This window comes from Desmodus rotundus, chromosome 8 (genome assembly GCF_022682495.2).
Source record: "Desmodus rotundus isolate HL8 chromosome 8, HLdesRot8A.1, whole genome shotgun sequence".
Classification (NCBI taxonomy): Eukaryota; Metazoa; Chordata; class Mammalia; order Chiroptera; family Phyllostomidae; genus Desmodus; species Desmodus rotundus.
The window spans coordinates 60,572,955-60,587,303 of NC_071394.1; the positions used below are offsets into that span (position 1 = coordinate 60,572,955).

A 14,349-nucleotide genomic window follows, 5' to 3' on the forward strand; every position below is an offset into this window, starting at 1 on the left:
AAAAGAATGCCATGTTAAAAATAATGGTTGCATTAAAATATACTCTTTCTCCTCTGACAGTTCTATGAAATCCTGCAATTCTTTTTTTTTTAAAGCAATGAAAATCTACAATTTATTTGCATTTGGTGGCCCAGCTTAGGACAAAGTAAATACTTGTTTGTGACCCCTAAGAATTTTTTCACTATTAACTTTCTGATCTTTTAGGTAATTGCGTTTGCTAGGATTGGATTCTTCAGTTTTGCTTTAACTGCGCTCTTTCTTTGGTGGCATAGCCACACTGAGCAGGCTAAATCGGGATGCTTGTTCAACGGGCCCTGAGAAGAAAGGCCCTGTCATTCCACAGCATAGGTCAGGCTCACCTCACCCCCACTGTGTAATGAGGTGGCCTCACCCCCACTTGTGGCGGTCATGACAGGGGGTGGGCACTACTGATTTATGGTATTGATTTGACTTCCCAGAACCCTGATCATTCTTTGCACCCACAGTTGGAGTGGAATATGTTTTGGTGAGGATTCACTGTCTGTTCAACAAATTTATTTTCACACCTCATGCTTACTAACAAATTATGTGTGAACCATACCTCGGTCTCATAACTGACGAGGCTGGCTTTTGAGAGATGGTGTTCCAGTGTCGGTAACGTTCACTCTGTGGTCTCAGTGCATTACATTTCAGTTAGCTGCAGTCTGATTTCTGCCCATGGTTGGTCCACCATGAATGGTCTGGCCAGATCTCCAGGGACCTTCATCTTGATACAGAATTCAGTCTGTTTCACGGTTTAGCTTCTGAAGCATCAGATGTCTGTCCTTGAAACACACATCTGATGCTTGGCTTCCATGAAACCACTCTCTCCTAGCTCTCCTCTACCTCTGGTCATCCTCAGGCTCTTCCTGGGTTCTTTCCCCTCTGCTGATCCCTTCAGTGATGGTGGGCTTCACCCCTTCCCCCTCAGTTCCCTCCTTGTCTTTGCTGACTGCCTCTCTACGACTCTCTCAGGGAGATCCCATCTACTCTCATGCCTTCAAAAAATGCTGCCTTTCAATTCCACCTGGGCAGCTCAGATCTCCCCAGACACCGTCCCTTCAATGGGCCTCAGTCCTGCCCACTAAACATGTTTCCAACTGAACCTATTGTCTTCTTCAGTGACCCCAGCTCCTGTCCCAAACATCCACCAATAGATGTACTCCTCTGCCTTTGTTCCCATCTCAGGGAATGGGTCTCCTTGCTGAAGCATATTGACTGCCTGGAAGTCACCCTGTCACTCCCTCTCCTTCAACCTATTTGTCCATCACAGAGTCCTGTTGATTCTACCTTCCTTATATTTCTCAGTTATGTCCTATCTGTCCCCTCTGTGACCACCAAGGATCAGGACACCACATTTTTTTTGGTTCTTTTTTGTTTTTGCCTATAAACCCAATTGTAACTTTCCAGTGGCAATCACTTAATAGCTCTGATGCAGCATCAAATTAATGTCCACAATCCTAGTCAGGTCTCCAACATCATCTCCTACTGCCCTCCTGATTTCTCATAGTGAATTATGTGAGTCCACAATATGTCATAACCAAGATAACAGATCTGGGATCAGGAAGATAAAGAAGAGAATTTCAGTTTTGCTATTTACAAGTCAATTAATCCATGTGCCTCAGTTTACTCATCTGTAAAACAGAGATCATAATATTTCATAGAGTTGTGAGGATTACATGAGATAAAGCAAACCTAGTACTTGTCACGTAGTAAGTGTTCAGTAAATGCTAGCCATTGGTATGGCTATGATTGAGAGTCTTTTTTTCCCCGCAAAGAGATTGGGACACTACATGGGAGTGTGGACATTGTTTTCAATGATGTACTCAAACCATTGGCATAGTACCTAATAAATATATATTGAGTGAATGAATGAACTAAATAATTGTATTTGATTAAGGAGTCTGGGATAATGCTTTTTCAAAATATTTAATCTTCAAAGTTTTTTGCTCCAACTACCTCTCTGACCGAACAGAAAAAATGCTGGGAAAATAACTACATTAAACCAATCTCCATTTACTTGGGGAAAGGGACAAAGTGCTGCAGGTAAGTGTCCTGGCAAGGTGATGTGTGTGGAATGGATGGAGGGATGAATGTGGTGCCCTGGAGTCTCCATTTCTTCCACATTTCCCCTGGCTTCCTGATCATGGCAAGGATTAACTGTTCATTTCATTTGATAGGTGTGAGACCCGTATGGGACCTCTCAAAGGGAGGCGGTGCTCTTGGTACCCAGGGGCCCTTCCCTATGCCCGTCCCCCTGCTCACCATTCGGCCGCACAGGAGGACTTCGAACCAAAGGGCTGGTGGACAGGCTGGTTAGTACCATTGCTGCCGTCACTTTGTCCATGTCCAGTTCCTCTGAGGATTTCCTGGAAAACAGGGAGGGACACTGTTAACAGTGCTCACTCTGCATGGACTATGGGCCACACCATGTACTGTTGGGAACAGTCCTGCCTGGTTTCAGAGACTGTAACCCCCCATGGCTAAGGCTGAGTGAGAGACCTTGAGACCCTAAGCCACTAAGGAGACAATGTTTATCTCCCTGGTAGGAGCACCGCCTCTGCCCACTTTACTTCACCCTGCCTGGCCCCCAGTGCATGAGCGGTTAGCCAATGATGGGTAAGATTCCTCAAGGGAGGGGTGAGCTAAGACAGGCATGGTCCCAAGGGGGTCCTCAGGGAAGGACTTGGGGGCTATGGAGAAAGGGGATGATGGCCCTGCGTCCCTTGGCTTTGGCATGGCCTGAGTCCTCAATTCTGTCTGCAAGAAGTCTCCTAATCTCTTGGCTGCCTTCTTTCCCAGGCTCTACCTAAGCCTGAAACAATGCTGGAGATGGGTGTGGTCCTGTGCTGGAAAGGGTGGGTTCCCCCCAGTGATCAGGACTAAGAAGGAATGCAGGAAATCCTGTGAAACCGGCTTTGCTAATACCTTCAATTTAAATGATAAGGGTCCAAGTATGAAATGAGTTTGTTTCCCCTAAGTTTTATGGTCCTTTAGCTAACTGACCCAGATTCAAAATAAACCCTCAGAGTTCTTTGAATGTTATCTATTTAATTATTACAGCCTGACAATGATTGATGAGCTTTCCTTATATGCCCTGTATTCCTATGCAAATTAAACCAATAAAAGCCTGTCAAGGCAAGGGTTGGGGCACTATCCCCTTGAGAGAGTGGCTATGCGTCCCTTTTCCTCCACAGGGCTCAGTAGTCCATGTGAATCTGTCTCATGTCAGCCACAACGCTGTGGACACTGCTTGCCGGTGACTGCGTCAATGTACCACACACTACCCCACACATGTACTCCCTGAATTTATCCCTTTGAAAATCCAATGTTTTGTTAACTTTATTGTAGTGATAAGGAAGCTGAAGTCCAGCAGTTAAGTGATCCCATCAAAACCCTATACCAGGGGTGTCAAACTCATTTTCACTGGGGGCCTCATCACCCTCATGGTTGCCTTCAAAGGGCCGAATGTAATTTTAGGACTGAATTAAGTATAACTACTTCTTAACAGTTAAGTGAGAGCTTGGCGCTACTGCCAGGTAGAGAAACAAGGTGCTGGGCTGGATAAAACAAGGTGGAGGGCCAGATTCGGCCCATGGGCCTTGTGTTTGCCACCTGTGCCCTATAGTATTAGGAAGAGAAGGATTCATCCATTTGAAGAAGGACCAGGTCAGTGTGAGAAGGAGACATGGGGGTCCTACAGGACATGGGAGAGGTTCCAATTTTATTCTAAGTACAACTAGCCAGGTGAGGAAGTCACTAGAGGGACTTAAGCAGGCCTAGTGATATAACAAAATTCATATTTTTAAAAATAATTACTGAGCAGCTCTCTGGAAGATAGATTGTGGAAAGGGGAGCAGAAGCAGGAAGGCTAGGGAGGAGAGAATTGCTAGGACCCAAGAGAAGAGGAAATGGTGGCTGGGATGACGGCTGGGGCAGTGGAAGGTGACCTGGCAGACTAGCTGAGACACTGGGTGTGAGGTGAGTGAAAGGGGTGACTCAGGATGGCTCCCAGGTGTTTGGTTTGAGTGTTAACTGGATCATTCACTGAGATGGGAGAGAAATGAAGGGAAACATTGAACCCCAGCGAGCTGCTTTGCTGCACTTTGCTGGAGGGGACAAGTCTGAGCAGCGGAGACTGTGTGGTAAAAGTGAGGAGCACTCCCATCATTCACTGAGATGAAGATATTATTCTAGCTCCTGTATTTTGGCCAGTCAACCCCAATAAAGGCCCATAAGATAATGATCGCTGTGGACTGGAGTCAGCTTTCTAAGGCTGATTTCAATAAAGAAGTTAATATCAAGAGGCAAAAACACATGTAGTACACTGACATCAGATAAATTGTACCTCCTGAGACATGAACATTGCAAATTGGGGGACAGTTGAAGCAGCACAACAGAGGATTAATAAGCCATACGGTCAAATGAGCTGCCACGTTGACAGATGTGGCTCTCATTCATAGGTGTGCTGTATAATCCGTAAAAGCAAGGAAGTCGTAGAGATAGAAACTTGATAGCGCAGTAGGAAAACAGATTCCTAAATCAAAGAAAAATCAAATTGTTCCCAATTTTGGGGGTGGGCTACTCAATTAATTTCGTGATGAAGTTATAAAAAAAGCATTATAATTTGGCTCTCCAGCATCCACCGTGACCCTAAATTACCATGCAAATCTTACTTTTCCAATCCAAGATGAGAATCTGAAATCTCCTTCTATATGTAGTCCTTCTCAAAGTGTTGTTCACTCTTTCTTGGAAAATTGTTTTATTGAAAGACAAATTCATTTTTTCAGAGACTGGCAATTAAAGATGCTTCTAGAACACTGAGTACACAGTGGAATTTACTCTGCAGAAGTTTTCAAGTCAACCTCATACACAAGGGAAAAAACTGCTCGTCATTTGGTACACTGTGACAAGACTTTACAATAAATACCCACAAGTCATCAGATCCTTAGACTTGGGAGTAAAGGTAAGGCCATTCTCTTATAGAAATGAAGCCTCCTGAAGTAGCATGGAAAAGAACTTAAAGCACCTTATGGTCATTGAGTGCTCAATGCAGAGTGTAGACATGTCGCAGGGGCAGGTGTGACGAGGGGCCTCGCAAGAGAGACACTTGCCGGATAGACTGCTGTCAGGCTAGTTGCCTACCCAGAGCCTAGCTGTTACCATTGCTTCACACTGGTGTCAGGACAGGAGCAGGCCACACTCTTACCAGTCCCAGGACTGAATTGCAGGAGCTACCGACTGCTCTTTCCAACTCGCTCCTGCTCTTTCCAACTCTGCCTTCTCCTATTCTGTTTTTAACAAAAGTTTTGGGCCCCGGCTGATGTGGCTCAGTGGATTGAGTGCTGGCCTGAGAACCAAAGGGACACCAGTTTGATTCCCTGTTCCCAGTCAGGGCACACACCTGGGTTGCCGGCCAGATCCCCAGTGGGGAACACGTTAGAGGCAACCACACATTGATGTTTCTCTCCCTCTCTTTCTCCCTCCCTTCTCTCTCAAAAAATAAATAAATAAAGTCCCCCCCCCCCCCGCCAAAATAGGTTTGAGAACCAGAATAAGGCCCAGGAGTCCGGTGCTGGGAAACGGCAGGAACTCCACAGAGAGTCCCCAGCACTCTGCCCTAATTTCTGCAGCGGAGGGCTACATAGCTACTCTTTTTCCTGCTCCTTGGTTGCAGGGACCTTTATTTTCCCTTCCACAGTCAGCTCTGTTTTTTTAAAAAATATATATATATTTTATTGATTATGCTATTAGAGTTGTCCCATTTTTCCCGCCTTTATTTCCTTCCACCCTGCACAAGCCTGCCCCTCCCCCAGCCTTAGTTCATCTCCATGGGTCTTACATATAAATTGTTTGGCTTCTACATTTCCTATACTATTCTTAACCTCCTGCTCTCTATTTTCTACCTACCATTTATGCTTCTTATTCCCTATACCTTTTCCCTCATTCTCCTCCCTTCACCTCCCTGCTGATAACCCACCATGTGATCTCCATTTATGTGATTCTGTTCCTGTTCTAGTTGTTTGCTTAGTTCATTTTTGTTTTTGTTTTTTCAGGTTTGGTTGTTGATGGTTGTGAGTTTGTTGTCATTTTACTCTTCATAGTTTTTGATCAATTTCTTTTTCTTAGATAAGTCCTTTTAACATTTCATACAGTAAGGGCTTGGTGATGATGAACTTGAACTTGACCTTATCTGGGAAGCACTTATCTGCCTTTCCATTCTAAATGAAAGCTTTGCTGGATAGAGTAATCTTGGATGTAGGTCCTTGCCTTTCATGACTTTGAAAACTTCTTTCCAGTCCCTTCTTGCCTGTAAGGTTTCTTTTGAGAAGTCAGCTGATAGACTTACTGGGAACTCCTTTGTGGGTAACTGTCTCCTTTTCTCTTGCTGCTTTTAAGATTCTCTCCTTCTGTTTAATCTTGGCTAATGTAATTATGATGTGCCTTGGTGTGTGCTTGCTTGGGTCCAACTTGTTTGGGACTCTCTGTATTTCCAGGACTTCTTGGAAGTCTATTTCCTTTGCCAGATTGGAGAAGTTCTCCTTCATTATGTTTTCAAATAAATTTTCAATTACTTGCTTTTCCTTTTCTGCTTCTGGCACCCCTATGACTAGGATGTTTCTGGAACATTTAAAGTTGTCCTGAGGGCTCCTAAGCCTCTTCTCAATGTTTTGAATCCTAGTTTCTTCATTCTGTTTTGGTTGAATGTTTATTTCTTCCTTCTGCTCCAAACCATTGGTTTGAGTCCCGGTTTCCTTCCTGTCATTGTTGGTTCCCTGTACATTTTCCTTTATTTCACTTTTCATAGCCTCCACTTTTTCCTCTATTTTGTGAGCTTACCCAACCAATTCTGTGAGCATCCTGATTACCAGTGTTTTGAACCGTGCATCTGATAGATTGGCTATCTCTTCATCGCTTAGTTGTATTTTTTCTGGAGCTTTGATCTATTCTTTCATTTGGGCCTTTTTTTTTTTTTTTTTTGGTCTGGGTGGGCCTGTTACATAGTAAGGGGTGAAGCCTTAGGTATTTGCCAGGGTGGCAACCCACTTCACTGCGTTGTGGGGTGTATGTAGGGGTAGGGTCTGAGAGGGAACAGTGTGGCTTGCTCAACTTTGTCTCGGCTTTCAGTCACTTCCTCCGCCACCCACAATCATATTGGGCCCTTCTGGTGCTGATTCCCAGGTGGGTGGGTTTGTGTACATTCTAGGACCCTGTGGGTCTCTCCTGTGAGGCTGGGAGTTTCTCCTGCCACCTCAACCCTTACAGGTTTTTTCAGTCAGAGGTTTTGAGGCTTTATTTCCCCACACTGGAACCCTAGACTGTGTAGTCTGTCTTGCTCCCCAGTTGTTACTCCTGATTTATCCGCATGCAAATGTGGGACCACCCGCTCCTCCAGCTGCTGCCTCACCCACCCCAGTCCTCCAAGCTGCTGCCTTGCCGTGAGTCCTCTCTGCCCAGCTGCCCATCTCAGCCCCTTCTACTGGTTTGGTTGAATGTTTCTTCTTTAACTCCTTGGTTGTTGGACTTCCATACAGTTTGGTTTTCTGGCAGTTCTGATTGTTTTTGTTTTTAAATTTGTTGCTGTCCTTGTTTTGTTTGTGTTAGGAGGCATATTGTATCTACCTACACATCCACCTTGGCTGGAAGTCCAGCTTTGTATCTTTTATTATTTTTCACTTCTGAGGTTTGTTTTAGAGGTCTAGTTGATAATTAAATCAACAGCTGGTCTAAGTGATTTTTTAAAATATGAAGATTCAATAGAGAAACTATCATTATAAAATATGAATTTCTTTTGCATTGCTAAAGTCTGCCACTACCTCTCAATGTAATTATCAGAAAGTAGATTCCTGATGAAGAACGACAAGAAGAACTAACATTAGCATCATCAGAGTGTTTTTATGTTTGCATTACCTTTAGGTTTCAGGTTGGCATTAGCGGTCACAACAACAACAGCAAACATCAAGGGCCCACATCACTCACCATTCAGTTAACCTGTGTTTCTCAGGGAGTATTTTCAGCATGCTGCATGAAACATCACCGGATGACATAGCCTTGAGCTGAGTTGTGTTTTTGTTTTTTTCATCTTTGTTTAATTTCTTTTGCTACAGTGCTATATAATTACTGATTAATTGGTTCTACAAATTCAAATCCTTGTAATTAAACACAAAGAGATGATATACAAAGTAGAATTTGTTACACTTTGAGGAAGCTGTTGCAGAGGCCTTCTGGTAGATTTAGAGTTGGTGAGAAAAAAAACCAAACTCATTCCAGATGACAGTCAGTGTTTTCTTGTAATTGGAATTTGAATCTGAATCTACTGTTAAAGACCTCACTGATCGCATATTTACAATAGGCTGAGACTTCTTCCAAATAATTTCTCCTCCCAGACCTGGTTGAGTATTATAGAATTTATTGAGATTGACTCAGCTTGGATGGATGAATAGGATTCTGGGATGGGAGAATCACATTTCAGGCAAGGAAGCATGCAAATCCTTGGCTTGCAAACAGCTTAGGAGTCCTGGTGGAGGAAGCAGTGGGAAAGAAGAAAGGATAGAACGTGGGTGGTTCCTGTGCCCCATGTGCCTGGCTAAGTGATTTCTTGTGTTTTGAAAGCAGAGAGAGCCATGAACATTCATGAACCCAGGACGGAGAATGATGGTCAATCTGTATTTTAGAAACAGGTCAAAATGCAAACAGTAATGGCAAACAAAGAAAATGAAGGTGTGCTATGTAGCTATTTTTCGTTAAATCTTAATTCAAACCCAAAGTACCAGACTAAGAGACAGCTCTTCCTGTATGAACAGACAGTATTTAGTCTGTGAGTACAGAACTCCCTTGATATCAGCTAAGGATGTATCTCTGGGGGAAAAGAGAGTGCAGGCTCTGGAGTGAGTAGCATCATGTGGCTTCAAATTCACTCTCTGCCATGACTAGCTGTGTGACCTTGGGGAAATTACTTAACCTCTCTGAGTCTTTGTTTCTTCACATGTAAAAAGAGACTAATTGTTGAGACAATTCCATGAGAAAACACATGTGAGCACCAGCAGACCTCACCCACAGCCAGGGTTCCATGAATGTGAGGTGTTAACCTTCACATTCACAAATCTGCCCAGAGCATCTGTCTCACAAGCAAGAGGGATGCAGTCAATGACTCTCCCAGCTCTTCTTCCTGGGTAGCAGCACTAGCAAGATGTTGCTTTTCTTTTGGGTGGTGGGGGGGTGCAGAGCAAGGGTGCTGTTGGAGTACTGTTTTTCATAAAGAACCAAACTGTTCTAACTTCATAGGAGTTACTCTGTGAGAGGTGACCACTGGTGCGTGGAGAAGCAGCTGCCGCATTCCTCACTGGGGCTTCACAGCAGTGCCTTGGCCAGGATCCAGCTCATGACATCATAGCTCTTGAGCACTGTCCACAATAGCCAAAGCATGAGTGTGTCTAGATTTTATGTTCACAAGTTCCTGCCTTTATCCCTCACTCTAGAGGACTAGCTCTGTGCAAGCAGCTCTTCTGCATACTGGAAATAGAGTCTCACAACCTGGTGGAGTCTCGTCCCCCTGAAATCTATCTAGTCTGTTAGAAAAGCAGACCTTAATCAAACACATATAAAAAATCATAAACCTATGGATGTGACAAATGCCAGGAAGGGTGCTGTGGACTTGATGAGGTGCTTCACACGTCCCCAGCTAAGGGAGCCTGGAAGTGAGCACTGGCCTTGCCCAGTTGAGGGCAGGGAGGAACTCTGGGTGGGCAGTGCCGAAGCTTGGGCCAGGCTGCCTTGAAAAGGAGCAGAAAGGCTCAGCACGGTGCACTATGCACTTGGACAGGGGACAGGCCCAGGAGGACCTTCGCAGGTCACTGGGGGTTTTCATCCTTATCTTCTAGAACCTGAGGAGCACTGAACTATTTCAAGCAGATTGGCCTTCGGAGAGGTCAGGTCAAGCTGGGGTGATGCTATCAGATTCACTTTTCAAAAAGCTCACTCTGGCTGCCAGGTGGAAAATGAGTTTCTTGGGTTTGACAACTGACCTTTTATCTGTGGAATTGATTGCTTGGTGACCATGGCAGTGGGTTGTAGAATGACATCATCTGGGACATGGAGGCACTCGGGAGTGTGTATGGCATCAGGGAACATGGCCACAGCCCCCGGTCTATGCACGGGTGGGCGCTGCTTGGCTGGCCCCAAGCGCTAGGTTGTGGCCAGTGCTTACAAGGCAAGCTATTGTTTATGTCACGAGAAGCTTTTTCTTCTTCTGAGTCACTTCACCCTCCAATGCCATTTGTTTGGGGAGGGGTGTGCACACACACCATCTCCATAGCTAATCCACCAGCTAGGAGAGAAATGTTTTACGGGCTGGAGTGCTGTAAGAGACATTAATCTGCAGTTAAAGTGCTGTAGTAACAAATGGAAATAGAGGTGAAGAATACATTCCTTAGGTTAGCACTAATCCAGTTCCTTTGCAACAACCGAAATCTGCTGTTTAGACCCAGTTCAATTACTTTTAAAACTTGTGGTAATCCTAAAGCAAGGAATTCAGTCTGAAAGTAAAAGCTCTTCTCCTGGAAAGGTCAGAGTGACCATCCCCAATCTTGGAATTTTGGGAAAGCTTTTACTAAGAGTTTGGCAAACTGGTTCCAGTTAACTACTAACTGTGTTTAAGCATAAAGAAACATTGTTTCCTTTCTGGGGGAATTTTGTAGCTAAAGTGGTAACTGTTAACACCTCCAACTTCATTTTAGTTATTGTTTCTTTTAGCACTACAGGGAAGATCAGGAAAGCTGCCTATTGCAATAATATGTCCAGTGACCTCGATCAAACAAGATGTGAAAAACAGCAAATACATTGTAACACATAAGGCAATATACATGCCTACACAGTTGCATCCCCTCTATGTCTCTGCTCACTGTGGACTGCTGACAGTTTGCACACCTACATTGCCCTGTGGATCACACTTTGAGTGTGGAAATAGGCAAGTACTTTGATGTCTATTCCATTTCACCTGAAAAGATGATATTCAGTTTGTCCCTCTTTTTCTTACTTGCTTCTCTCTCCTTCTGGGACCTACCACCATGGATTTCTCTCCTGGCCCTTGTTACTCTGGCTACACGGCCCCACTTTCCATGGAAAATTGACCCTTCTGAATCCTCATCTTCCCCCAGTTTCTGGACCTGAACTCTTCCCTAAGCTCATCCTGTTTCCATTGGGTCACTCATCCTGCCTTCCCCAGAAGACCATCCTCTTTTTTTAAAAAAATTAATTTATTTTTATTTTAACTTTTTTTTTTTTATTGTTGTTCAAGCATCCTTTTCACCTTCATGCAGAAGCCCTTGGTCTCTCTAGGTTCAGCAGAGCAGTTACCTTGTTCTCTGCCTCTTCCTAGTTCAGGCATGGACCAGCCTTTCCATTAGCACCTTCTCCCCTAATAGCACCCGATATTTTGGCACATAAATTATAGCCATTATTTTTACCTGGAATTACGACTCTAGGAGATGTACTGAAGACCTCCAATAACTTCACCATTTCTGTCCCCTTAGCCCAACAACATCTGGTGGATGGACTGAGGTTCATCCCCAGCAACTGCACTTAATAGCTGAGTGATTTTTTGGGAAATCTTGTAGCTTTGCAAAGCTTTGTATTCCTTATTTATAAAATAGAAATGACAATAATATAAACCTTATAGGGCTTTTGAAGAATTAAATAAAATTATTAACATATAATATCTGGCATATACTAAACACTTAATTAATAGTAACTATTATTATCATCATTCTTTATCCAAACTCTCATTTCAGTGAACTAATCTCAGAGTAAAAGCCTAAATGGTACCTACTAAAGTATTTATAGGTGAAATAACATAAAAATCCCCAAAAGACTGAGCTTGAGATAATCAGGTGAAATAAGATGAGCAATGTGTGCAAAAACTTTTTAGTTTGATGTAGTCCCATTTGTTTAATTTATGACTTATTCAATAAATCATTTACAGGAATATTTTTTTACTTGCCCTAAAAATGTTGGCCTCTCTATGCAAAATTGATTTTGTTCCAGAGTCTGTGATAATTCTTCTGTATTCACAAAGGCTTGCAGACCCATCAGGGAACTCTGGAACGAGAGCAGTAACATTATTAAATAATAAGTTCCAAGTCCCCTGGAAACAGAGCTGGGTGATTAGCTGGACTTGTTGATGTGAGCAGGCTGTGAAGAGTTGCTCTGGGAAGCATTGTGCGTGTCCCCAGATGGCCTTTGTGCTTTGTAGGTCTGGTGCTTCTGATTGTAGCCAACACATTCTCCCAGGGGTGAAAGGCCAATATTAGTCCATGCAGTTCTACCTGAACACAGAGCCTGCTGTGTGTGTGGGAGCGCCCTTCAGGGATGACCACGCAGGTACCAGATGATGGAAGATTAGAGGGAACACAACCAGGTTCTTCTGAAGGTGTGGGTGTGTGAGCTGATGTCCTGTGTGTGTCTGTGTATGTCTCTGTGCATGTATCTCTGTGTGTGCATGTGTCTGGGTCTGTGTGTGTCTCTATGGGGACCTGTGTGTGCTCTGTGCATAGAGGAAGACATGAAGGGAGTTGGAGGGGACCATGCCCCCGAACCCTGTGTCCTGCCCATGGTGGCCACCTGTGTCTGGGTCAGCCATGTCCTTGCTGACATCTGTATCCCACAAAGCAGCTCAGTGTGCCTCAACAGCAGCCAGAGCAATGGTCAGAATGTCTGGAAAAGTTTGGGTTGTTTCAGCTGGAATCCTGGGGCACTGGCCAGGCAGGGCCTGCCGTGTGTGCAGGGTAGGGATGCCGGACAGGTGGGATGGACGGGCCTGAGGCAGCGGGCAGTCTGCAATTAACAGTCCACCTGAGTGAGTGTCATAGTTGTCCTGGGAAGAAAACTGTAATCAAAACTGCATCGCTTGCACTTACATTTGTGTCCAAGTTGGGTCATTGCAGACTTACTGTTAGGGTTAATTATCTTATTGCTTGGAGGCCTCAAATCCATTTAGGTCTTCATAATGGAAAGAACTTCCCACTACATTTTATGGTGATAATAGTTATTTCATGAGGGCAGTCGGAAAAAGACAAGTCCGTGTTTTCTGGTGTGCTAATTAAAGAAGTATATGGTGATTTTTGCCTCTAGATTAAAAAAAATAAGGTTTAGAAAGACTGTATTACTTATTTCTATTACTTCCTTGTCCGGAAATAGTAACATTATGTTGGCAACAGACCTAAATGTGGGCTTGGAGTTGTAGCCATTTTATCTCACTGTTTTTGCAAAGAGAAAGGACTCATATTGTTCCCAACCAATCCACCCTGACTGGCTGCCCAGGAGTGAGAGGGGCACAGGCAAGAGAGGGAGACAGAGTAGTTGGCAAGGGCACTGTGGTACTGCTCCAGGAGTGAGGCCCTGCGCCATCGCCCCAGCCCCAGAGCGGCCACTCAGGCTGTGCAGAGAAGTGGTAGATGCGCTGTGTGCTAATTCATTTGTCATGCATTAGCTGGGGCCAGGGGTGCGGAGGGGGTGGCGTGGGGGGCAGGAATTGGGGGCTTGTGTTCTGTTTGTAAGTTTTGGTTTATTTCATGTTTGAACTCCCTGGGACCTGCTTGCAGATTTCAGACACGTCTGGGTACACTTGAGCAGGACGGATGCACCCAGCGCCCCTCCCGTCCTGTGCTCTGAAGTGGGGACAAACTGGTATGTGATGTAGACTGAATCAATCCCTTTTCAAGGTGCTAATTCCAGATTTGGTTTCAAAAGATGTAATCTTTTTTTCCCTCAAATATTGCATCTTCTTTCCAAAATGGCTAATAATTCCTGAGCATGCCCAATGCCAGATGCTTTATGTACACTGTTTAAATTGCCACCATGGGTTGATATCATCACCCCATTTTACAAATGCCTTCTAAGGGCACTCGGCCAGCCAGCCAGGCCTGCTTAATTCTAGCGGCCCAAGGTGATCTTCAAACAACACACTAATGCTGTTTGCATGATCATCTCTATAACTTTGTATTAAATTTGAGACATACTTGTCATCTTCTATAATTGGACTATATTTGAGAAATGAATGCAATCTGTTTGAGATTACACATTTTTCTGTATTACATTTAAAATCATCTTATAATAAAAAAGATTTCTTTTATATACATAGGTGAGTCCATATTAATAGGCACATAGCATATAAATGTTCAAGTTGACAAAACAGATTAAATTATAGGCTTATTACTCATATTAACAAGTGTTTTGCTTTCAAAAGAATTGTTTAAATGAATTTTCTTTAAAGATAATTATTATAATATGCTTAAAATGTTGTGAATGACTAAATTCCAATTCAGCTCATTTACT

The 14,349-nt window shown here is 43.8% G+C and overlaps 1 protein-coding gene across 8 annotated transcripts in view; it reads right to left on the reverse strand.

Moving 5' to 3' along the window:
• ZNF704 (zinc finger protein 704) overlaps nucleotides 1-14,349 on the reverse strand; it is a 161,079-nt gene that overhangs the window by 38,334 nt on the left and 108,396 nt on the right. For all 8 annotated transcript variants that reach the window (XR_008427476.2, XR_008427475.2, XR_008427473.2 and 5 more), the window contains exon 3: nucleotides 2,284-2,387. Coding sequence is in view for 3 of the 8 variants with exons in the window: in XM_053929536.2 (XP_053785511.1) it covers nucleotides 2,284-2,387 (104 nt within the window). In the remaining 5 variants the exon portion in view is untranslated. The remainder of the gene's footprint in view (nucleotides 1-2,283; nucleotides 2,388-14,349) is intronic.